This window comes from Schistocerca gregaria, chromosome 3, assembly GCF_023897955.1.
Source record: "Schistocerca gregaria isolate iqSchGreg1 chromosome 3, iqSchGreg1.2, whole genome shotgun sequence".
In the NCBI taxonomy this organism is placed as follows: Eukaryota; Metazoa; Arthropoda; class Insecta; order Orthoptera; family Acrididae; genus Schistocerca; species Schistocerca gregaria.
The window spans coordinates 599020722-599047976 of record NC_064922.1 but is presented as its reverse complement, the minus strand read 5'-3'; the positions used below and the strand labels follow the sequence as shown (position 1 = coordinate 599047976).

General features: G+C 43.7%; 1 protein-coding gene across 1 annotated transcript in view; it reads left to right on the top strand.

Moving 5' to 3' along the window:
* The window catches only part of LOC126353956 (octopamine receptor Oamb-like), a 333664-nt gene that overhangs the window by 122045 nt on the left and 184364 nt on the right, over window positions 1–27255 (top strand). The window contains exon 3 of the mRNA XM_050003260.1: window positions 5651–5932. Within this exon, the coding sequence (XP_049859217.1) occupies window positions 5651–5932 (282 nt within the window). The remainder of the gene's footprint in view (window positions 1–5650; window positions 5933–27255) is intronic.

Here is a 27255-nt window from a genome sequence, read left to right as displayed (position 1 = left end):
CGCAGTGTCCGGAGCAAGTATGGTGGGTCTGACACACCGGTGTCAATGTGTTCTTTTTTCCATTTCCAGGAGTGTACGTTCTCAGAAACTTCTAGAAATTTCTTCCTCAAATGAAGCCCCATATTTGATTCAAGTAGACTTCTGCACCCTCCTTACTTCATTCGTCATGTAGAACCCTTTTACTTCGTCTACTACGTCACCGCATACTGACATCAAGTTCATTGCTGATCTCGTACTTTCTGTTCCTCAATACTTTGGCCTTTTCTTGGTTTACATTCACTTTACATTCTGTGCCCAATAGAGTGTTTGTTTCATTCAAAAGGTGCGGTAATGTTTCTCTACTTTCACTGAAGACAACAATGTCTCTAGCGGACAATATTAATTGTAACTTCAGACTTTTCGCAAATAATTCGGACATTTACAATAAAAACACTGTTTGAATGAAGCTACACAAATATTATTTATTTTTTTGCTTATTTATCCTTACCAGATTAGGGCCTTAAGGCCCTCTCTTACATCTGACCAGGAACAACACATACAGATATATTAGCAAAACATTCATGAAAATGATAACAATCTTAGAGATGATAATAAGCTAATAATAATAATAATAATAATAATAATAATAATAATAATAGTCACGCTCGATCAAGGTCCGCGTCACTTTCCATTTTCAACCAGACATAACGTCTGAGAAAGGAAAGACATAATAATAATAATAGTTCACAATAATGAAAGTGAGGATAAATGGGAATAATAACTGAAATAATAAAACAACATACATTTAAAATAATATATAGTTTAGAACAACTAAAATGATGTTTAGTATTGTCAGACAAAGAAAGGATGAAGAATAAGAAAATTTGAATAACAGTAATAGTGGGTGTTAGGAGAGGACTTGATTTAAGTAAATAACTCTGTAAGCGAGGAGAAGGGAAAAGTTGTAGGGGGAGCGGGGATTGAAGAGTGTGCGCTGCAGACCAGTATGTGGGAGAGATAGCTATTGCGAGAGAAGGTGAGCCATTAGCTGCTTTTTGAAGCCTGCAAGTGATTTAATTTCTCTAATATTTTGAGGAAGATTGTTCCAAAGTCGGGCTCCGGATACAGAAAATGATTTAGGAAACATGACGGTGTTGGTACTGAGAGGATCTTACTCTGTTGAGATCGAGTATTTCTGCTGTGCTTCTGAGATACTAATGTAATGGCTGAGGATAAGTAAGAGGGAGTCTGATGATTGAAAAGACGATGGAGTAACCATAAAGTGTGGTAGTCCTTACGTTTATGAGCACGTAGCCTCGATAATTCTTCATAGGCTGGAATGATATGATCGTAATAACGAACGTCACAAATATATCGGACACAAGCATTCATCGCCAGTTTAAGCCTGAGAGAGTTTGCATACGAAACTCCTTGAAGAATAGCATCGCCATAGTCGAGAATAGGGAGTGTTAGAGATTCTACGAACTTCTTCTTAAGCTCTAATGGAAATACTTTTTTATATTTCTGTAGACAATGAAAGGATGCAGAAACTTTCTTGCAGACTGCAGTAGTGTGTTCAATCCAGTCTAAGTGGTGGTCCAGGATATCCCCAAGTTCTCTGCAGAAGGAGAAAGGTTTATTTCGGTGCCATTTATAATTAAGCATGAAAGAGACACTCTGTGCTATGTTGAAATAAGTCTTTGATGGGCGACTAAGATTCATTGCGTTTTGGAAGAGTTTATTATCAGACCTATGCTCTGCGACCATTCTGATAAAGCAAATAAACCAGCATTTACATGATCGATGGCTGTGTGCAGGTTTTCTGGACTTGCTCTGAGATATAACTGAAGGTCATTAGCATATAGCTGGTACCCGCATTTGGAGAGAATAGTTGACACATCATTAACATACACTACTGGCCATTAAAACTGCTACACCACGAAGATGGCGTGCTACACACGCGAAATTTAACCGACAGGAAGAAGATGCTGTGATATGCAAATGAATAGCTTTTTAGAGCATTCACACAAGGTTGGCGCCGATGACGACACCTACAACGCGCTGACATGAGGAATGTTTCCAACCGATTCCTCATACACAAACGCAGCTGACCAGCGTTCCCTGGTGAAACGTTGTTGTGATGCCTCGTGTGAGGAGGAGAAATGCGTACCACCACGTTTCCGACTTTAATAAAGGTCGGATTGTAGCCTATCGCGATTGCGATTTATCGTATCGCGACATTGCTGCTCGAGTTGCTCGAGATCCAATGACTGTTGACAGAATATGGAAGCGATGGGTTCAGGAGGGTAATACGGAACGCCGTGCCGGATCCCAAAGACGTCGTATCACTAGCAGTCGAGATGACAGGCATCTTACCCGTATGGCTGTAAAGGATCGTGCAGCCACATCTCGATCCCTGACTCAACAAATGGGGATGTTTGCAAGGCAACAACCATCTTCACGAACAGTTCGACGACGTTTGCAGCAGCATGGAATATCAGCTCGGAGACCATGGCTGCGGTCACCCTTTACGCTGCATCACAGACAGGAGTGCCTGCGATGGTGTACTCTACGATGAACCTGGGTGCACGAATGGTAAAACGTCATTTTTCGGATGAATCCAGAATCTGTTTACAGCATCATGATGGTCACATCCGTGTTTGGCGACATCGCGGTGAACGCACATTGGAAGCGTGTATTCGTCATCGCCGGTGCGATGGTATGGGGTGCCATTGGTTACACGTCTCGGTCACCTCGTGCTCGCATTGACGGCACTTTGAACAGTGGACGTTACATTTCAGATGTGTTACGACCCGTGGCTCTATCCTTTATTCGATCCCTGTGAAACATTACATTTCAGTAGGATAATGCACGACCGCATGTTGCAGGTCCTGTACGGGCCTTTCTTGATACAGAAAATGTTCGACTGCTGTCCCGGCCAGCACATTCTTCAGATCTCTCACCAACTGAAAACGACTGGTCAATGGTGGCCCAGCTGGCTCGTCACAATACGTCAGTCACTACTCTTGATGAACTGTGGTATCGTGTTGAAGCTGTACCTGCACACGCCATCCAAGCTCTGTTTGACTCAATGCCTAAGCGTATCAAGGCCGTTATTACGGCCAGAGGTGGTTTTTCTCGGTAATGATTTCTCAGGATCTCTGCACCCCAATTCCGTGAAAATGTAATCACGTGTCAGTTCTAGTATAATATATTTGTCCAATGAATACCCGTTCATCATCTGCGTTTCTTCTTGGTGTAACAATTTTAATGGTTTTAATGGCCAGTAGTGTATGAAGCTATTGTATCAGCATACTCTGAAAGGAACCTGACTTGTATACAATCTGGACCGGAATCCTTGCTTTCACTAAGTGATTTAAGCTCTTTTGGGACTCCGAGGATATCTGTTTCTTTGTTTCTCATCTTGGCAGTTGTTCTCGATTGGAATTCAGTAATATTTACTTCGTCTTCTTTGGTAAAGGAGTTTCGGAAAATCGTGTTTAAACACTATGTTTTAGTGGCACTGTCATCAATGACTTCACTATTGTTATGGCGCATTAAGGTATTGATTGCGTCTTGCCACGGGTGTGCTTTATGTACGACCAGAATCTCTTTGGGTTTGCTGCCAGATTTCGAGACTGAGTTTCGTTGTGGAAATTATTGGATGCGTCTCACATTGAAGTATGCGCTATGTTTCGAACTTCTCTGAAACTTTGCCAGTCTTTTGGATTTTGCGCTGTTTATATTTGGGATGCTTTTTTCGCTGCTTCAGCTGCTGCTGACCTGTTTTGTGTACCATGGGGGATCAGTACTATCACGTATTAATGTGTGTGATATATATCTCTCAATTTGATAATGACACGGTCTCTCTGAAATCATTCCACATCTTTTCTACGTTTAGATGATGAAATCGGACGGAGTGAAGTCTGTTTCTTAAAAAGGCGTTAAGAGCATTTTTATCAGCTTTTTTAAATATATATACTTTGCGTTTCGTTTTTAATGGGTGAGGGTGTTAGGGCAATCAGCCTAACAGCAACTGCCTTGTGGTCGCTAATCCCTGTATTCCTCACGATGCTCACTATTTGACCAGGATTGTTTGTTGCTAAGAGGTTTAGTGTGCTTTCGCAGCCATTTAAACTTTGAGTTGGCTCACGAACTATTAGTTTAAAGTAATTTTCTGAGAAAGCATTCAGTACAATTTCGGATGACGTTTTATATCTGCTGCCTGCATTAACCGTATAATTTTTCCAGCACATCGAGGGTAGATTAAAGTCACCACCGACTATAATTGTAAGAGTGGGGTACGTATTTGAATTGCAACTCAAGTTTTCTTAGAGAGTTCAGCAACAATATCTTCTGAGTCGGGGGTCGGTAAAACGACCCAAATAATAGCGCAGTCCGATTGTCAAGTGTAACCTTAACCCATGATATGCCACAGGAACTATCTGCTTCAATTTCACAACAAGGCACACTGCTTCTGACAGCAATAAATACTCCTCCACCAGTTGTATTAGTCTATCGTTTCTGAACACTGTTAGATCGTCAAAAATGTTTCTGCCGAGCTTATTACCGGCTTTAGCCAGCTTTCTGTAGCTAAACCTATTTGAGCTTCAGTGCTTTTTATTAGTGTTTGGAGCTCTGGTTCTTTCCTAACACGTGTAAGACAATTTACAACTACAATACCGATCGTTTCTATGACTAACTTACTGTGTTTTACCCCCCCCCCCCCTATAAGCCGGACGCCCTTTCTGTGGTTCCCTGAGGCCCTCTAACTTAAAACTGTAGGACTTAACGTCATACAACAATGATGCCAGTAAGTGCGCACCTACTCGCAAATCCAGTATGAGCAGAGCAATCAATAGTAAGTGTAGAAACCCGTACTTCGATCCAGGAGAGAGCACCTCGGTTCTGGAAGCGCATCACGACGATGACGTTAACCATCCTCACTCGGTGAACGACGTGTCAGCGAAATATCTGGCTGCTGCTTATAAAAGCATTCTGACATCTATATGGAAAGACCAGGTGAGTCGCAAGATGTGCCACCTATCTTGAGTTGGCATGTTCCGCAAACATTTTGACTCGACAAATCTTTAGTGACAGAAGCGATGTCGAGATACAAGACTATCGTTACTAACTGATCGACTTTTCTCTTCCTTGTTTCCTAAACTTTAGACCAACACGTGAGTTTGCTTTTTCCAATCACATATTCTACGTTTTAGTCTTAGGCGTGCAAAACATAATATTACGGTTTCACGGCTTATGATATATTACATCGTTGTTGGGTTGACAATGTGAGTTGAACACATTGAGGATTTCGACCCACTGCATGATAGGTGCTTCCCTGTGAGTAATAAATAGTTGTAGCTTAGGTGTTTATGAGCCTGCAAAGGGGATAAAACATCATAAAGTTGCAATGTGCTTGTGACATCCCACTGTTTTACAAGATAAACTAATGTATCTCCATTAGACGGAATGACTAGGCCTGCAGGAATGACGCCCCCTTTGCTTCCTTCTAGTAGCCACCGTCAAACTCCCCCCCTCCCCCCCCCCCCCCCAACAAACTGTAGTGGCGCGTACCCGTTCTTCAGCATGTACTGTTACCTGAGCCCCTACAGCCCGATCCGCGGCCTCGCATTAGCCTGTCCTGTGGTTGACGCACGCACGCCTGCAGCTACCCGAGCAGCGACGCCATCTGCGGCGGGGGCGGCGCCGGCGGCGGTGTGGCGGCGGCCTGCCCCCAGCCGGCGTCCCCCTGCGGGTCCCCGCCGCCCCCCGGCTCCCCGGGCAACAACAGCAGCACGGCCAGCACCATCAAGTCGTCGTCGTTCTCCGCGTCGCCGCCCGGCTCCATGGCGCGGCTGTACGCCGCCTCCAGCGGCCAGCAGCAGCAGCAGCAGCAGCACCTCAGGGTCACCGGGGCGCGCCTCGCCGCCTTCCGCCGCAACAGCAGCGTGTATGTAGTCTTCCGCCTCTCTCAGCTATACGCGCTAGCCAAAAACTAAACATACTGCGTAGGAAGCAGTCTGGGTGCACTGCGCACTCAAAAGTCGCGTTGTCAAATTACTTTGGACCCATGCCAAATATGGAGTACACCGCAACGTAACAGTAATACTCTCTTTGACCTTCTGACGGTAGCAGTAATAAAACGCACGGAATAAAAGTTTATTCATACCTTTTTCAGAAACCAGACTGCAGATTTAGAGTCGTAGAGCATGAAAAGGTGGCAGCAGTTGACGAGAGCCCGTGACGGGATTGTAGCCTATGCGCGACGCTATTCAATTACTTAAACTGAACAGTCTTTGAAGTAAGGGAGAAATTCGGAAAGACCATAATTAAAGTTGGGAAAAGTAATTAAAACACTGTGATTTTCCAGTGAAATTGAAATTCTGTCACATAGAGAAAGACTTTGAACAGCAGATCAAGGGAATGTACAGTGGTCTTGAAAATAGATGATGATCATCAATAAAAGTAAAATAGTAGCAATTAGATTTAGTCCGATTAAATCAGATCGTGCTGAAGGTATTAGCTTTTGACACTAAACTCTAAAAGTAGCAAATGAGCTCTTCTATGAGCACCAAAGTAACAGATTATAGTCAAATTGGAGACGATGTAAAATATACACTGGCAATAACAACGAAAGATATTCTAACATCGAATATAAATTTAAGCGTGTGTGAAACGTGCATCATAACCTGCTCAGGCAAGAAGAGAAGGAAAGCAGTGGTGCTGGCAAGATAATTCTGAAGGTTAAATTGTTGTTGACGTAACCTGTGAATAGCTAGTGAAGAAAATTGAGTAACAAACACATTTACTGAAAAGTTTGAATATAAGAAGTGTATGGTTGACAGAACATATTATGTGGCATTAAGGAATCGCTAATTCGTAGTGGTGTATGAAGGTCATTGCAAAAGTTGCCTAGGAAGTCTGAGGCTTTACTTCAAAGTTCAAGAATTTTGCAGTCGGTGTATAGAGAACGTAGTGACCTTATGTGCGGCGGTGGCTCGTGCAGGGCGTTCGGTAGATTATGAAAATAATATTAGAAAATGGTTCAAATGGCTCTGAGCAGTATGGGACTTAACCTCTATGGTCATCAGTCCCCTAGAACTTAGAACTACTTAAACCTAAGTAATCTAAGGACATTACACAACACCCAGTCATCACGAGGCAGAGAAAATCTCTGACCCCGCCGGGAATCGAAGCCGGGAACCCGGGCGCGGGAAGCGAGAACGCTACCGCACGACCATGAGCTGCGGACAATAATATTAGGAAGTCGAACACTTTATTGATATTCATGCTACTACACTCGTAGCTATGCAAAGCGGCGGGCACGCCACCTTTAGAGCCTGACATGAACGGCCTGTGAGGCGATTCTGTGGCCACCTGTTCAGCAGGAGGTCGCCTTTGACGTCGGCACCCAGGAATGCTAACGCCCAGGAGCGTGCTCATTCGCCAGTGGCGTTTACCCCAGTGAGACACAGGATGGCGTGGTTGGTGCCACAGGCGCGGAACCTTTCTGTAATTCTAGCAGGGAATAACATCCTCTAAGAATGAAACTCCCCCTGCGAGCAAAGGCGTGTGGGAGCAGGTCATCGGTACCAGTGTTAGGAGGGCGAGCGGCTGTGCTACCACACTCACTATCTGCTACCGCCAGTACGGAAGTCTGGCTGCTGAAGTGTGGCTCGAGTTGGGTCACTGAAAGAAAGGTGCCGTGTCCAGGGAGGGAGACACAGTGCCAGAAGACTCAAGCTCGTGGTGGCTCTTCCTGGCCCACACCACTGTGGTGTAGTTCTCTAGTAGTTGATGCTGACAGACTGCGTATACCACTCCTAGAATTGACACGTAACTGGTAAGAAGATATTTTGTTGTGCCGATGTACTCCTTCTAGGATTTATAGAAATACATATCCTGGTTAGAGATGAAGAGACCACCTGGTTTGCCTTTCAAGAGCCCCATCTTTCCTTTGAAACAAATACTAACAAAGCAATAGAGGGGCTGGTTAGTAGTTACCTCTGCTCAGTACAGCCGATAGATACAGAAAAAATTTACGTATCCTAGCTTTCGGAACTTTGTTGCTTCGTCGGGGAGGAGAGAGGGGAAAAAAGGGGAAGAAGGGAGAGTGGATTCAGTTACTCACAACCCAGATTATGAAGCAACAGGGGAAAGGTAAACAGAGAGGGTAGCAAAGATGGAGGCATGGGTGTCAGAGGGAAGCCAAAGATATTCTACTGTAAGCACCTCATACCTCCAGGTTAAGTACTGTGCCAGCTTCAAACCAAAGAGGATGCATACAGAAGTAAAGAGGCTTATATTATAAAAATAAACACAACTATATAGGATGAAAAGATGCGTGAATGGCTAAATGAGGAAAGGTAAAGAGGAGAAGACTGAAGAGTAAATGTGAGTGAGGTTGGTTAACGTAGGTTCAATCCAGGGGGATGGTGGGATGAAAGGATGTGTTAGAGGGCAACTTTCCGTCTCCGCAGTTCCGAGGGACTGTTGTAGGGCGGCAGAAGCGAAATGGCACGTGCGGTGTAGTAGGTCCCTAGGTCCCTAGAATTATGCTGGAGGGCATGCTCTTCTACTGGGTATTGGACATCTCCTAGGCGGACAGTTCGTCTGTGCCCGTTCATGCGCTCAGCCAGCTTAGTTGTCGTCATCCCAATGTAAAAGGCTGTGCAGTGCAGGCATGTCAGCTGATAAATGACATGTGTTGTTTCACATGTGGCCCTGCCTTGCATCGTTTATGTCTTACCAAAAAAAAAAAAAAAAAAAAAAAAAAAAAAAAAAAAAAAAAAAAAAAAAAAAAAAAAGTTCAGATGTGTGTGAAATCTTGTGGGACTTAACTGCTAAGGTCATCAGTCCCTAAGCTTACACACTACTTAACCTAAATTATCCTAAGGACAAACACAAACACCCATGCGCGATGGAGGACTCGAACCTCCGCCGGGACCAGCCGTATGTTTTACCAGTAACAGGGCGGGAGTAGATGGTTGTGGGGGGATGCATGGGGCATGTTTTGCAGCGGGGTCGGTTACAGGGGTAGGAACCGCTAGGTAGAGAAGGTGGTCTGGGAATAATGTAGGGTTTGACAAGGATGTAACGGAGGTTAGGGGGGTGACGAAAGACAACTGTGGGTAGTGTGGGGAGAATATTGTCAAAGGATGAGCTCATTTCAGGGCTTGACTTGAGAAAGTCATATCTCTGGCGGAGTAAATTGTTGATGTATTCGAGGCCAGGATAATATTGGATGACAAGGGGGATGCTTCTGTGTGGTCTGGGGGGTAGGAACATTGTTGCTGGACGGCAAGGAATGTATTACTCGGGAGATCTGTTTGTGGACAAGGTCTGCAGGATAGTTGTGGAAGAGGAAAGCACTGGTCAGGTTATTCGTGTAATTGTTGAGGGATTCGTCACTGGAGCAGATACGTTTTACACGAATACCTAGGCTGTAGGGAAGGGAGCGTTTGATGTGGAATGGATGGCAGCTATAAAAGTGAAGGTACTGTTGTTTGTTTGTGCGTATGATGTGGTCAGAGGTGTGGATGTGAGCTTCAACAAGATGAAGGCCAACATCCAGGAAGGTGGCTTGGGTTTTGGAGAAGGACCAAGTGAAATTCAGATTCGAAAAGGAGTTGAGGTTATGGAAGAAATTAAGGAGTGTTACTTCACCTTGAGTCCTGACCACAAAGATGTCATCTACAAACCTATACCAGGCCAGGGAAAGCAGTTGTTGGGTCTTCAGGAAAGCCTCTTCCATGTGGTCCCTCTCTCCTCCCTGACGAAGGTACAAAGTTCCGAAAGATAGGATACGTAAATTTTCTGTTCTGCTTTGTGTATCTGTCGGCTGTACTGAGCTGAGGTAAGTACTGGTCAGCCCCTCTATCTCTTTGTTAGTATTTGTTTCACAACTTTATATGAGATTTTCCATCTTTCTTTTGCATCGTTATGATTGCAGTGCTCAATCTGGCTCGCCTTGCGTTGTGTAAACGGCCTTGTTGCTGCAGCAGGCACTTCGACGCCTTGGCACCCACAAGCTGCTTATGACGTTTTCATTTACTGTGGCAGACATTTACCACAGTGAAGCCCAAAAATAGCAATTACACTATAACAGCTCCCTCTATCGCAGACCCCTCCTTCCTGGACTCTCTACCCTAGACGGGTCTGCAAAAATACTCAACATCCTTGGACAACAATAAATAGTATTTAGGGTTTTCTTTGTAATTACTAGGCAACTTGTATCACAAGTTTCAGAGGCAGTGAATCTACGCTACAGCTTTAACCCTCTGGCTCCTACTTCATCTCTGCTCAATACCTGCTCCGAATTCTTCAGTTAAGAGTAATAGAGGTATTACATTGCACTAATTAATAGTCAATTAGTTTCTTTTGAAATAATTTAACACAATATGCCCCTATGGGCAGTAATTTCCCTGTGAATTCTCCGACTATCTCTTGGCGTTCTGAGGCCTGCTCCCTCCACTCGCCTCCATGCTTATTGCGAAATTTGTCTTGGCGGAATTTCGACATAACTTTCCATTTTTTTCAATTTCCAGTCTGACCGTATCAAACGGCCAAGGCGTCTTCCTCCTATACAGCGCCTCGTAAGGGGATTGCCCAATACTAGTGGAAACCTCTAGTTCCATGTTGCTATAACAAATGACAAGTTGACAAGAACAAATACCAATCACTGTGACCAGAGTTCACACGTTACCTCAGTTCCCTACCAGTAGAACGATGCACTGGTGCTCTGTTTTACCATTCGTTTGTGGTTGCAGCGGACTGTTTCTTAATTTCCAAACCCATAGCAAACAACATAGTTGTTTACCAAATCTGACATGAAATTTGTCCTTTGATCCGTGACGACTTTTCCAGGCAGACCAAACTGACACATGTGCTGCTATATAAAAAAGAGCTTGCATTTCTTGTCTATACCACATTCCACCTCAATGTACAGATCTGCAACCTCAAAATTGTATGGGAATGCCGCTCAATGGACCTGCGCTTCCCTTTGGCTTTCACTGCCAGTCGACTTCACACTTGCCTCTTTTTACCACTACTTTTACAGTCTCATTGTTGGTGTCCAGTAACATCAGATTTACCCCCCTGAGACTGCCACTACTACCTCTGAACATACCCCAACGGTCCAGACCTGCAGCATCTTACATTGGTGGAAAATATCTCTTGCTTATCATGTACCTTTGTCGCTACATGTCAATCTCTCCAATCTCCATAGACAAACTATCAGGAGCGTACAGATCTTTCAGGATACCTGTCTGAATCTTGAGGTGACAAACCCCGCACAAAAGTGTCCCATCTCGTATGTTTGCACATTAGTTTTCTGTATCCTATCCACAAAACTTCTTACTGGTATACTGTGCTTCTTTCTTAAGCCACTTAACTGTTCGCGGAAAAACCTCGCCTTATCTGGTTGCTTACATCGTTGCGGACGGTCCCATTTCAAATGATTAAATATATGTGCGTTTCTCAACCCCTTCATACATCTGACTAACAACAGTAATGTTGCTAGTTGCAATAACTGATCAATTGACCAAACTCCAATCTTCAGTAACGATTCCAGGTCATCCAAGAAAGACACTACATCCTCAGTAGACTTGCCTGGGAAGGAATTGATTAAATTGTTGATGGCTGGGTCTATCTGCGGACTACGCTGTTCTGTTAATGCTAACTCCTTATACTTCCCACACAAGATGTGCACGTTATTCCGGATTATCCACTCGCAACTGCGCTACTTTATCACATGAAGGTTGATACCCCTCTTGCTGGGAATTACTCTGTGTCCCAGACTCTGTCATTAAGCCTAGAACACATTGTAGTATAACACGGCATCAGGCACAGCTCACAGTGTCATAATTACATTAACTTAAATCCTTTGTCTCATCATGGGCCATCTGGTCTCAGTGCACTACCTAGCCATATGCCCCTATCAGTGACACACTAATGCCACTGGCTCAGGATGTGGTGCACTGCGCCCAGAAAATTACACTGGAAAACCCTTATAGGTAGCTACAAAATTGTAGTACATCAATCGGCTCTACCGAATCCACTGTTGTGACCTTTAAATTTCGACAACAGTTCGCCTGTATCCCATCTCCTCTGCACACGAGAGTAGAATCAATAAGACTGAAATAAGACTGAGAGCAGTGGTTATGACATCGCTCTGTTTGTAGATTGATTCTTTTGCCACATGCTGTAGTGGTCGAGGATGAAGAGCAACTACTGTGCAGTGTTGATATCAAGTGGTAGGTTGTGGCGTTGGTCCAGGTCATTAATAGCTCAAGAAAACAGTAACAGAAAGTCGAACACTTTACTGATATTCACGCTACTATACTCATAGTGCTGTGATCCGGCGGCCACGTCTCCTTTAGCCTCTGATGTGGGCGACCCGTGGAGCACTGGTTTGGCCAATTATCAGCCAGAAGACCAGCAGTGAGGTCGGCATCCAGGAACAGTGAGACCTAAAAGACCACTCAGCAACGCTTTCCTCTGTTAGGCAAAGTATGGTTGCTTGTGGTAAGCGCCAGCTGCATCCTGTAATTCTCGCAGGGGTTGACAGCCTCAACGGATGGAATTCACTCCTGTGAAAAGAGGTACGTGGTACCAAGATGCCCACATCTGCGTAGAAGGGCAAGAGGCTGTACCACTTCGGTCTGGTTTTGCTGCCCCCTCCCAGCTTCCCTCTCCGAAGGCAGGAACCTGTCTGTTGCTGAAGTGAGCCTAGTGCCTGATCTCGAGTAGAAGGGTGCTAAGTCCAAGGAGAAGGATCTAGTTCTCTGGGGAGAGCTCGAATGGTGTCGGTGTCTCAAACTGATGGTGACTGCTTGTTGACCCAAATCGTTCAAGCACCTTGCGTAGTTCTCTCGTCGTAGTAAGTACTGCCGAAATGACGGGTATTTATACTGGTTAGAAGATCATTTTATTTTCCGATGTTCTACGCCCATACATGTACAAAATCACAGGACCATTTCTCGATGGCGTAGAAACCAGCCAGCCAATCTGCTGCGTCTTCAGCATTACAGCTCCCCGCCTGGCTCGCCTCGTAATGAATAAACAACTCTGTCGCGGCATCAGGTATACCAATGATGTTGCGGCGACTGGCTGCTTACGGCTTCCTCACATGAAAGCTCATGAAAACAGTATCTGAGCTGCCAGTTTCCACAGTAAGCCCCAAATAATAGTGACAACGCTACAAAACGAAGAGGCTTGCAAAGGATAGTCCCCTGTGGGCAGATGCATTACAACAGTTTTGAAGAGGTAGATAGTCCATCCAGTGCTAAGTAGCACATTTGGGAACATGTTTCCTCCAGAAAACTCCACAAGCTATCACGTTCTCTGGGCGCAATTTTTATCCATACATTGAAGACCGATTGCAAAAGTTTGTTTACAAGTGTTACGATGTCTTCCTCTACCTCTGCAACCACCCACTGATCTTCAGAACAGTGCTGATGTGGGGATTTTTCCAACAAAAATAAGTGCTTGTCTGCAAGATAGTGACCTATCCACTTGGTGATCACTGACCTGTGGGTGACAGAACGGCCGAACAAACTTCTAATACATTGACTAAAGTTGCAGAAGGTGAGCGAGACTACTTCTCTTAAAAGGCGCAGCCGCTGATGTGGCTTGCCCACTCGGCTGCGTATGCTGATGCAAAGGATACGAAGTCGCGGAGTGTGTAGGACCAATGCATCCTTTATGCTAAGCTTTCACTGAGGCACGTCGCTTTCTCCGAATTACTTGCAGTATCTGAGACATACGCACTCACTAACCATCATCAACAACGCCGCGAAGGCATATGTTTTCTGGGGTCTCTCAGTGTTTGTATTTGAATATGAAACCCTATTTTCCGCTGCAGTAGTGTGCGCCAGTGAAGAAATGAGCGAGGGTGATGGGACTGTTGTTTCATGCATATTGATTGATGAACCGAAAAACAAAAAGAAAAGATAAGGCAACAGATTTTGGTGGCACAGTATTGACAGCAAACGATACGATAATGGTGAGTATCATTCTCCAGTTTTGGATTTGATGAAACATGGTACAGTACTTTTTCAGTGTTATTAAATGATATTGAAAAGGAAATGTTCTGCAAAATTATATTTATTTGGTCACGAACCGGCTTTCGGCTTGTTAGCTAATCTTGAAGTGACAACCTAAGAATCCGAAAGGCGGCTCGTGACCAAAGAAATATAATTTTGTAGAACATTAGGAATCCTTTTCCTTTTTTAATATTATTATCACGTTCTGTCAAGTTCTGACGGGAAATGAGTTAATATTATCAGTAACTCACCAGAAATTTACATCTCTCCCTGATAAACCTTCGCACGTACATATGATTAAAAAGTTCTGTTAGTCCAAACGAAAGACTGTTACTTACTTCACTCATTATAAAAGTGAAGGAAACATTTCAGTTATTTTTCACTTATCTAAGTAAGGGGCATCTTTCAGTACAGATCCCGCTTCAGAAACTACACTGTGAAACACCATTAAAGAACCACGTTCTCGAAACCCGTTAATTGACTCCTATTATTATGTACAGGTTTGAAATGTGGCTCAAAGGTAATTTTCCTCTGTAATGGTGCAATGGTGTGGCGCTTGCGACGTCGCTTTCTGTCTCGAGGACGCTCCAAAAAACAGTATGTCGACAAATGCGAAAAAATGACCACAGCTGGGAAGCTGAAGTGAACTGTAAGGTGGGTTAAAGATGTCACATTGTCGTGAAAATTCATTACAAATCTACTCAATGCCATGGTGGACGTTTCACATTCCCTCTTACCTACATTCGTTAGACGCCTCTGTGATGGAGGTCGGCCGGCTGGTTTGGCCGTGCGGTTCTAGGCGCTTCAGTCTGGAACCGCGTGACCGTTACGGTCGCAGATTCGAATCCTGCCTCGGGCATGGATGTGTGTGATGTCCTTAGTTTAGTTAGGTTTAAGTAGTTCTAAGTTCTAGGGGACTGATGACCACAGATGTTAAGTCCCATAGTGCTCAGAGCCATTTGAACCATTTTTTGATGGAGGTCTGAATGGTGACACCCAGAGTTGAAATCACGCGGTTTCCTTATGGTTGACCGGTTGACTGAAAAAAAAAAAAAGGTTTCAGACACACTGCAGGCTCAGAATCAGGGTTGGGGGGGGGGGGGGGCGAAAATGTGTAATAATGAAAAACGTCTATCAACGTTTCTGAATTCGACAGCGGCATGATCACGGCCTATCAAGAGTGCATTTTCCCATTTGGTGATACTTTCTGGTCACATTGGTTGGTATCTTACTGTTGTAAAGCGAATCTGGGATCGATGTGTTTGGGAGGATCATACTCACGCCATGCAGTATCTCAAGGGCTACAAAAGACTAACGCCCAAGAAGTTAGGTATACCGCTCACTCGGCTGTGAGTGCTCGTGCTGCCACGTCACATACCTATGGCCAGAATAGGGGCGTCCTTACAACGAGACAAATATTCACACGGATAGCTTCACGAAATTCGGACTACCATGGGCTCTTAGCATGGCATCATTGATGCCACTTCCCTAGATGCGGCGCCACCAAAGACCACACTAAACACACGAAGGACATCACGTCGACTTGTCAGACGAGGCCTGATTTGCTTATGTCTCTACGATAGACATGCCTGTGTACGGAAGGTCCGAGGAGAACGGACGTTGCCAAATTGAATTTGTTATCATCAAACAGGTGCAACACCTGGCGACCATCTCTGATTCGCGTAGACAGTAGTGGGGACAGCAGGCGTTACACTTATGGTGTGTTAAGGACGGTGTCAGTGTCATGCAGGACTGCTTCCGTTTAGTGTCTGTTTGGCTACTGGCTTGACCAGCACGTTCTCCAAATCTGTAAGTCACAGAAAACATGTGGTAGTTGTTGCCGCGAGACTGGCATGCCATCACTTGGGAGGGCCTACGACTGAACGCGATCATAGAGTTAATCATTTAAGTGAATTTCTTAAAAAATATAACAGTGAAATACATTCAGTGTACACTCTTTGGAAATAGTAACGTACAAATCTTAAATTTACACTACAAAATCAAATCCGGCCGGAGTGACCGTGCGGTTCTAGGCGCTACAGTCTGGAGCCGAGTGACCGCTACGGTCGCAGGTTCGAATCCTGCCTCGGGCATGGATGTGTGTGATGTCCTTAGGTTAGTTAGGTGTAATTAGTTCCAAGTTCTAGGCGATTGATGACCTCAGAAGTTAAGTCGCATAGTGCTCAGAGCCATTCGAACCATTTTTTGAACACAATCAAGTTAATTTGACCACATGTCATTTTGCAGCACGGACCGTTTCGAGACGTGCAGGAAGACAGTCAGTGGGATTCTGAAAGGTACCGTCAGGCATGTGGAGCCGTGTCAGCACCAGTCCAATGGCCAGAAAGGGTAGGTTTCACGTTTGAGGAGCTGCATGGTCGAGATGGTCCCATAGTTTCTCGACTGAATTTAATTCCTGGGAGTTTGGTGGTCAGTGGAGTGCGGTAAAATCACCACTCACCCTGACACGCTTCGAGCCACACACGTACACTGCGAGCCTTGTGACACGTTGCTTTACCCTGCTGGTAGATGCCTTCGTGCCGAGAAGTGGCGATGGCGATTAGTGTTTAACGTCCCGTCGACAACGAGGTCATTAGAGACTGAGCGCAAGCTCGGGTTACGGAAGGATGTGGAAGGAAGTCGGCCGTGCCCTTTCAAAGGAACCATCCCCGCATTTGCCTGAAACGATTTAGGGAAATCACGGAAAACCTAAATCAGGATGGCCAGAGACAGGATTGAACCGTCGTCCCCCTGAATGCGAGTCCAGTGTGCTAACCACTGCGCCACCTCGCCCGGGCGTGCCGAGGAAAAACAAACTGTATGCATGGGTGGATATGGTCCATAAGAACATATGCATAATTGTGTTGATCCAGTGTGTCTTGCAGAAAGACGAGTACACCCACGAAATGCTACGGGAACATTCGTCAAATCATAAAGCTCCCTTCTCTGGCCTGGACCCTTCCGACGATTGTTCAGGCTCTCTGCTTTCACACGTTTCACGACCGATGGAGTACGAAAAGTGATTCATCTGAAGAGGCCACCTATCCCCTCTCCGTGGAATTCCATTTGCGGTACTGACGTGCTAATTGCAGCCTTCATCGCTGATGAACACCAGTCAGCACTAAAACAGTAACGGAAATGAATAGCTCACATTGAAATGACCTAAACAAGGTGACAGCTATTGCAGTCATCAGTTGCAGTGTTCATAGAATGAGGAACGATATTAATTCTTTAACAGTAGCACAAATTTAGCAACGTCCTCCACTCGAGAGGCGTTTTCACTGTCACCTTCAACTGGTGGGAGTTCAGGAGCCACATTTTATTTTTACGCAACCTCAGGTTCCTGTTCATCAATTCCCAGACCCAACTTGATGTATACCCTTAAGTCTCCTCCGGGTTATTTTATGTGGATAGAAGATGGTTCAAATGGCTCTGAGCACTATGGGACTGAACATCTGTGGTCATCAGTCCCCTAGAACTTAGAACTACTTAAACCTAACTAACCTAAGGACATCACACACATCCATGCCCGAGGCAGGATTCGAACCTGCGACCGTAGCAGTCGCGCGGTTCCGGACTGAGCGCCTGAACCGCTAGACCTCCGCGGCCGGCGTGGATAGAAGAACAGTACCAAACAGCAGCATCCTGAAGTCCTTAACTGACTTACCATTTTTGTCCGTTTCTGTCCTCTAACAGCATCCTTAAGGCGTTCAAGGTCTTCTTTTGTAACAGACACCAGATGTTTTCCGTCATTTTCTTCTATCTGCTGTACTACTGATTCATTTGTCGTGTGTAACGTGTGAGGGAGCTTACGGTCGGGAATCTTATGTCTGCTGTACTACTGATTCATTTGTCGTGTGTAACGTGTGAGGGAGCTTAGGGTCCGGAATGCGCCGCAGTAGTCTGGCATCTCCGCGGCACTGCTAGTTCTTCGTGAACCAAGCCATCCTCTTTCCACGAGGAATCCACGTGTCCCTAATCTATACCCATTCCGTTGAAAACAATTCGTAATATGTTACCATATTTCTTATTGTGGTTCGGCTAGTTAAATGTTTTTTTCGAATTCAGTTTCCATATACAATTTGCATTCAATATGTCCATCACCCCCAATATTGTCAAAAATGTAGCTTGCCCATTAACCAAAACACTGTGTTATTCTTCGCCTTTCTTCTGGTATCTAGAAAATGTTAGCCGGTACATTGTTTGCTGAAGTTCTTGTTATTTGAGCCACTTTCTCTTTGATCCACCTGCAGTTGATAATTTGAGCTCCACACGTTTACCGCTGAGACACAGTATCGACAACGTTGCATTTACTGCAGCGGTTAGTGTCATTTAAACCGATGGCAAAGAGTCGCACATTACTGCTGATGGTGTTATTGACTACCTTGTGACACGTTGTTCTCACTTCAGACGAAAGAACATCACTGCTGATGTTTCTCCAGACTACAATCTACGCTATTCTCACTGCTGATGTTTCTCCAGACTGCAATCTACTCTATTCCAGCGTATTTAGTTTCTTTATTAGTTTTCCTTTCGTGGTTCCTTCTTTCTGCTAAAATCGTCTTTGCTGTAATGTTTTTGGACTTCAGAAGCTTTTTGCTGAGGTAGCTTCGTTCAGCGTAAAACTCCCTAATATGTTTTAGTATAAAACTTACTTTTTGTTTATTGAGTGGCGACTGTACATTTTCCCGCCTGACAATGTCATATAGTTTTACTGTAATGTATCCTGGATTGTTACAAATTATGCTCAATGTTAGTTTGACATAGAACGCCATCGCCTTAGACTGGATGTCGGTTGCTCCCATTCCTCCATTGCTTGGATCCAACATTGCCGTCTTAACAAGTACTTTAAACAATTCCCCTTTCCATAAGAACTTTGCTAAAGTTGACATGATCGTCTTCGCCAACGATGATGGTATGGGGAGAACCGGTGCTACGTAGTAAACCTTGGATAAAATATGCGTGTTGACAAACTGTACTCTTTGGAAGTGGTCTATGCTACGTTGACAAATTTCACTCAAAGCTCCCTTGATTTTTCTTGCCACCTCCCGACAATTTATTGCAATCATTTTTAAAAGGGAAGTTGCCAATGCTATTCCAAGAGTCTCGTGTTCAGTAGCATAGTTCGCCCGCACAATACGCAAGTTAGCAAATTCAGAAATTTATTTTTGCTTTCATTTACCCTCGTACGTGATGTGGAACAACATTTTGCAAGTGTCACCTCTAGTTGTAACACATCAGCGTAGTCTTTGACGATTATGCCTACATCGTCCACATAGGACTTACCACCGTCTTCATTCCTTGAACAGCAATGCCTGTCCGTCTATGCTGTAGCTGTCTCAGGAAAAGTTTCAGCGTTAATACGAACAGAAGCATTGATAAGGGGCTTCCTTGGGTAACGCCCCTTTTATTTCAGTTTATTTTGTCAGTTGGCAGTTAATGGAGATTTGCACAGTAACACCTATTTCTATGTTCCGATGATGTCGATGGTTTTGGCAGTAAGTCTATGCCGCGCATTGTGTCTATCGGGTACTTTTGGTTCATTTTATCACATGCTTATGGAAGTCTATGAAAACCAGTTCACATTTTATGTTACTTGTCTGTGTTAGCACAATGACTTCGCGGCCCAAAGTCGCAGTTTCTAAAAAATTTCTTCTAAAAGCATAAGTCTACTGCTGGCCTATTATGTCAGCGGTGCATGGTATAAAGCTTTTATGAATCGCTCGTTTCATAATCCGAATTTGTCTCCTATTAGGGTCCAGAATCATTTATAGAACTCAAGGGGCAGTCCGTCAGGTTCTGCAGATTTGCTAGCAGACGAGCTACGCAAGATTTCCAATGCATGTTGCTTGGTGATGTCCGAAGACATGTTCTCATCGTAATCTGGCGATATTCATGAAAGATGGGTACCAAAGAGCTCATCGTATTCTTCTTCATTTGGTTCACCCGATGCATACAAACTTTGTTAGTACATGGAGATTTTTTTAATTATTCCAATCTGGCTGGTGATTATGGTACCACCATCCAGTTGGAGTTCACCAATGAAAATTCTCCTTCGGTTCTTGGTGTGTCTGACGAGCTGGTACCAGGCAGCAGTCCCATCTTCAGTGACTGACTTTGCTTTGGATTTTATCTTGAGTCCCTCCAGTTCTTTACGTTTCAGACTGATTAGTTTTGCTTTTATTTGCTCGATGTCTTTTAATCTTGAAGGAACTGCATCTGTCTGATCATAGAGGTACATTAGTACACTATAGTAGAATTCTACAGTCTATTTCCTTTCTCTGACCTTATCTATACTAAAAGATATTAAATTTCAGTTTTGCCCGCCGGGTGCACCGTTCTAGCACACATGGAAAGTTGTTCAGTGAACGGAGACATATTTCCCAAGCTCTGTTTAGGTCATCTTCTAAAATTTGTCTCCTATTAAGGTCCAAAATCATTTATAGAATTCAAAGGGCAGCTAGTTAGATTTCACCGGCTTCTTACACTTCGGTAGGTTATGGTATTAAATTTACGCTGATTAACAACGCAATGTGGCCGGAAAAACTAAAGGGAACAGTTTCTGTTTTCAACACTTGGTGTGCTTTGTTTTCTGATGGGCAAATTTTGTCAATTCTACTACAGGAGTTCGCAACGACATGAGTTATTTCCCACGCTTCTTTTAGTTTTAAGTCGGCAACAAGGCCTCTCAAGTCAGTTGAGTAATTGAAGCTGAGAAATTTGATCCTTAAGATTCAGTATACAATTAAAATCTCTCCCTATTATAAGTTCCAGAGCGTTTTTCCTCGGTAGATAAATTATTCTTTCCTTAAAGAATGTGGCTTTTGCAGCTCTCTTAGTGCTGCCAGAAGGTGCATGTAAACTGACAACAGTAACTACTTCCATATTTATTCCAGTACCTCGCCCGATTCTAATTTATCAGCGTTATGTTCGGGACTGCCTTCTCTAACTAAAATGAGCATCCCAACGCTCCTTTCAATGGGTATATTGTAAAAACCAACATAACTGCAAATATTTAGTTGCGGGGACAGCACTTTCTATAGTAGAGCAACGTCCGCCTTGACTAAAGTACATCGGACTGTATCTTGTTAATGTTCAAGGTGATAATCGTATATGACTGTAACACTCGAGAGTGACTTTTCTTTTCGTCTATCATTTAATGCCGGATAATTCCTGAGAATCTGACCGGTTTTCATTTGAACAGTTCTTTTTACTTTCCTTATAGTTTGCACTGGCACTGGCCTTCACGTAATGTCTGCTCCGCCCACTCCCTGAGCAGTTTTTCATCGAAGGCTGCGTCGGAGAATATGAGGGGCTGTCCGGTATCAGCAACTCGTCTTCCGAGCGCGGCGCATACGGAGTTCTTCCCATGTCCGGTCACGTCTGCAGTCACATACGTTTGCTGTTTGTTTGTTATCGCTGTAAAACTCCGCTTGTTGGTTGTGAGATTTGGGCGGTGACGTCTCCTGTTGTTGACAATCACTCGCTCTCTCGTCATGTTTGCTTACAGCTGCATCAGTGGGTGAGTCTGTTTGCATTCCCCGACACGCCCTTACTGCAGCGCAGGGCTGTGGCGTCAACGGGGCCAGCCCATTTGTCAGCTGCTGCCAGCTACTGGACCGCAGAATGAGGTTGTGACGTCACTCCGACTTGTTCAACGGCAGTCACTCTATTTAATATAAACTCCTTTCATGCAATCTTTTATCCTTCCCTAACTGAATTTATAGTGGTACAACAAATTAAAAAACATATTTGATACATATGGTCGTCCAGAATTAAAATTTCTTATACTAGAAGAGGGCAGACTTGTCTTTTAATATCAACAAATAGGACTTTGTCATCTTATCATTTCAGCAAATTAGTATTCATTACAAATTACAATTTTTTGTGTAATTGTATTTGGAAGTATTTATGTCCCTGGTGAATGAGTCAGTTAGTTTTACATAATTCATAAACGGTCTGTGTAAGTCTAGTGCTCACTTTTAGTGTACATCCTGTATATTCAATAGAGGCATGGTTGTAGTCATATTGTTTACTTTTACGATCTGCATTTAAAAGAAAATTACAACTGTTCGTTTTCGAATCGACCTTTCAGTGTTAGAGTAACGAAGGGCAATGCACAAATATTCACTTTGTTCGCTTACAAGAAAAACGTAGAAACAAAATTAGCATGATAAATTTTTAATTGATACAGTTTAAAAAAACATGTTTCAGGAAAGCATCGATGTATTTTGTTTGCTTGTGTCGATAAAAACCTATCAGATGTGGCACTACTGTTTCTATGATCCTAAGATTACTCACTGATTGACACTTCACTGACACTAATGATGATAGTTTAGTTACAGGAGGACGCTGTAATCTTTGCGAGGTGGTATGTGGTGTGGACTGACGCGCGTCTCTGGTGTGAATTGACTCTAGTGCGTTTTGCCGTAAGATCAAGGGGCGCTCAGCTTTATCATCGATTGGCACTCTTTGTCCAGGTACAGTGACGTCGGTGTATGGCATGTCTGTTGACAAGGTGCGCAGCGTGGTAGTGTGTTGCATTGATGGGTAGTCTCATCTGATGTTCTTCGCTGAGACAGATAAATTTTTTATAGGAAGGTGGACAGGTTTTATCTGGTCCAGCAGTGACTAAGAGTATGTGTAGCTGTCCGTATTTCACTCTTCATGTATTTCAGATACTGCCATTAATTTTAGTTTTCCTAATCGTCTTGGTTCAAATGGTTCAAATGACTCTGAGCACTATGGAACTTAACATCTATGGTCATCAGTCCCCTAGAACTTAGAACTACTTAAACCTAACTAACCTAAGGACATCACACAACACCCAGTCATCACGAGGCATAGAAAATCCCTGACCCTGCCGGGAATCGAACCCGGGAACCCGGGCGTGGGAAGCGAGAACGCTATCGCACGACCACGAGCTGCGGACTAATCGTCTTGCTTCGTGTTCTTCTGTCTGTTGTAAACCATTGTAATTATATAAGGAACATAGGTCATTGTAAGTTAATTTGACTTTTAGGATTGGTTTAAGTTTTGCTTCGAAACGCGAGCTTTTGTAGTTGCCTTTCTTCGCGTTGGATGGTGTCAGAAGAAATGAAACTATTGGGTTGGTGTCGTAAAAGTCACTCTTTTTGGCTTTTATGGTGCTACAGGTTAGCGATAATGGTTTCTTTTGCTGTACACAAACGTCATCTGTGTAAGGCCTGCCTGCGGCGACTGTGATCCTATGTGTTTGTCTGCCATGTCATCTGCTGTTGAGGCCTCGTTGAACATACTACCACTCTGTAGATCATAAGCAAAGTGCGCGGGCCCAGTTGATACCTGGGAGTGCGACGGCGTGTGTCATCTGTCCCGTCACCTTTCGCCTGTATTGCGCTCGCCAGGAGCGGTTTTACCGCCTGCATCCACACCGGCAGTTCGGCCACCCCAGCAGCTGGCTCCTTGTGTCCAGTGTTACCTCGAACAACTCGTCATACCAGAGCCGGTCACCTGCTTAACTGCACCCACTAATGCACCTGTGTATGGATTTTAACATATACGTGAACATCGTACGACACCTTGATTGTCTATTGGGGATGGACGACAGTGACTTTCAAGGCACATGTTCTTATATACATTATTACTTTAGTTTTAATTTGATAAGTACATAGTATTTTATGTAGCTCTCCTTTCCACCAGATCTGTTTTATGTGGGAGAAATATTTTCATTAGGACATACAGTGAACTCCATATGGTAAATATCTGTCTACGCTACTTGTTAAAATTTAACAAACTCAAAGAAAACAAAATGAGCTGGCCAGCGTCTCTAATCTACTGTAATTGTACTAAGCTCCGTTTTTTTGTTTCTATGATCTCAGAAGCATTTTTCAGCGCCGTGGTTCTCTGGGTGTGAAAGTTGTGTGGGTTTCCCTGTGAACATATGTGTAGAATGCGCCACGGAGCATGGATTACGGTTAATCATATTTTATCAGTTGGTGATCCATCTCTTCCTTCTTGCAATCACCCTTAACTGTGTCTTTGTTTGATACCCGTAGACAGATGAATCTTATGCGTGATATTGTGATCACTGCTCAGTATCACGGCTACCGCAATGAGATCTTATTATAAGTACATTATCTCAAACGACAGTTATCGGAAGTTGTTGTGCCTATAACTGTCTTGTCAGCTGTCTGTATTTAATCTTAAGTGATCAAGTAACTATACTTAACATTCTGATGTCAAGTTCCCACAAACATTTAGATTTTAGTGCGTTCATACGCCATCACGCAGACCAGGCCACCATTATTAATTTCTCGTCTCAATAAACACAATTACGAATTTCACTCTATATTTTCACGGTGCGCTCTTACGTACTTCACGCTGAGCAGACCACCAAATTAAATTAACATCAACACTTCTAAATAACACGGGAGGCATACACATTTGTCTCCATAAATAATGCCTATCAAATCACTCACTAGTGACATCCTGTACTCACGCAAATTAAATGTTTCTTTACAGTTTGTCGTTCCGAAAACTGTCATCCCATTTGTACAGGTAATCCTTTTTCACGCACCCATAGCACTATGAACATATTTAAACAGAGATAGCTTTTGTTAAATAAACTCAATGGATTGTTCTGTCTTTTCCAGGCACAGATAATATGGAATCACTAAATGGTTTTGCACTTGCTGGTTATCAATTTAACTATTGTTCTTTCTACCACAGCTTAATTCTAATCATTTCATACCAGATTACTACATCTACGTAATCTCTAAACTTATATACAATTTATACAATGGACATCCCATTCTTCATTTACTGGTTTACCGTCCCTTGTTTTTACTCCAGGAAGTTTTTGATATGGCTTACGTGATGTAAGCCAAGTGACTTCCCGCGTGTGCTTATCGCCTAATCCGTACAGGTCCGTCATAGTTAGCGAAGAAATTGTGGCATAGCCTCTTTGGTTTATTGGACAAACGGTGGGGTTCTACCAACACTCGGTTGCCGATAGTAAATTCTTGCTCATTTGCTTTGGTAACTGCACGCGTCTTGCGCTTCTCTCCTGCCACACGAATGTTACGTAGTGGTTCAAAAATGGTTCAAATGGCTCTGAGCACTATGGGACTCAACTGCTGTGGTCATTAGTCCCCTAGAACTTAGAACTACTTAAACCTAACTAACCTAAGGACATCACACACATCCATGCCCGAGGCAGGATTCGAACCTGCGACCGTAGCAGTCGCTCGGTTCCGGACTGCGCGCCTAGAACCGCGAGACCACCGCGGCCGGCGTTACGTAGTGTCTCTGCTATGAGGGCTCTATGATGTTGTCGTTTTCTTGGCGGGAAATCGACTAGTTCCATTATTCTATCTGGAGTCGGTCAGCCCAGCCACAGAAAAATTTCTTGCAAACTAAAAAGTAAATCAGTACGCCTTATGTCACAGTATCTGTTTATCGAATTCAGTATTGCTATCCGTGGTTGGAATTGGGCGCACACCATAAAATTCCATACTCTTAAGGAGAGAAGTATCCGGGCCAGCTGCGGATTCATGAGCTACACACAGTTCTTTCGATAAGACTTGTCGAGTATGGCGCACATGTTCGTATATTTCCCCTCTGTTCCACCACCTTGCCATCTGGTGGGAACGCATCCTTCGGTAATCCAGCAGTGGTCAGAGACATTAATCGTGAATGGCTCCTGTCGATATAAGGGAGCAGTCCTGATTTGAAATGCATCATGGCTCATAGCTATGTGAGATCATGTGAAATACTAAGGTGTTTACTCAAATAATGTCCCCAGTCTCTTTGGAAAAGAAATAATTCCTCGCTAAGTGTGCAAGTTTCTCTGCATCGATGGCAAAAGCTTCTGCATCATTACTCCGTGTCATATTCGTCTTCAAGCTTCTTTTATGCTCTACTTCTCGATCTTTCCACTGGGATCTTCTTTAGGATTCTTCAGGTGTCCCTGAATGAGAGAACACTGTGGAAGACAGTATTCACTTATTAAAAGCTGTTCTCGTTCGCTTTTCAGGAGAAGTGGATTTTCTGTCTAAAAATTTCCAGGCTGCCATTGATGAGTCAGCATCATGATTAAATACTGAAAGAAAATATGTGGAAAGAGGGGGAGGGGACCCTAAATATAATGGCAGTTGTACTAACTCGGTGATTTACTGGCAGTTATGTTCCTCGCTCGCCGTAGTTGGATGTTTTCTTCCTTGACAGCAAGTAGCTACAAATTTGGAATCCTGTAAAAGTCTCTATTCAAAGTGAATTTATTCTTTTATATCTGAATTGTTTACCGGCCTTTGTTTCTGTAAATACTATTTTCTCTGGTTAGCACTTGTATATTATTAACATTCATTACTTGGTCACATTCTTCTTGACCCTTTTCTGCCGCTGATTGTGCATTTTGTCTTACAATGTGCGGCATTCTTCAAAAGGTTCTTTTACAGTCCTCCTAGTTTCCGTTGTATATATTTGCCACACCCATGCATCGCTTCATTGAACAATGCAGTATGGAGGCAATTAGCCATGTTCGTTGTAGGTTGGAAGGAGACCGTTGGCTTGTATTGGCTACAAGTATATAGCATTATTCCAAGCGTTCTGCCTATACGGTCAGTTACTCTGGTAACAAATGTCAACCTAAGAGAATGAGCGAGTGGTTTCCAAGACGTCACTTTTATGCATTTTGTTGCTGGTTCAAAAATGGTTCAAATGGCTCTGAGCACTAAGGGACTTAACATCTGAGGTCATCAATTCCCTAGAACTTAGAACTACTTAAACCTAACTAACCTAAGGACATTACACACAACCATGCCCGAGGCAGGACTCGAACCTGCGACCGTAGCGGTCGCGCGGTTCCATACTGAAGCGCCTAGAACCGTTCGGCTTTATTGCTGGTCGATCGCGATTTGTAATTAGAAGGTACCCTGATTTGAATTAGGTGCAACGAAAACGCTCTATTTAACCGAATCTTACTACACTTGGAAGTGATTTGGATTATCCGTATATAAGATCGTCTTACAATATGTTATTGTCTTTGAGAAGCGGTTCTTTAGGTCCTTCCATGTGGAGATACTTCTTGGAAGAGGAAAGAAAGTGCTTCGAGGTAGAATTACGGATTTAAGTAATTCACAATTTTTTTATTGAGAAGAACAACTCAGTTTGAATGAACAAGATATCACTGAACATGTAATAAGTAACTATTCCTTGAGGAGGATAATGGCCAGATATACGGGAATAC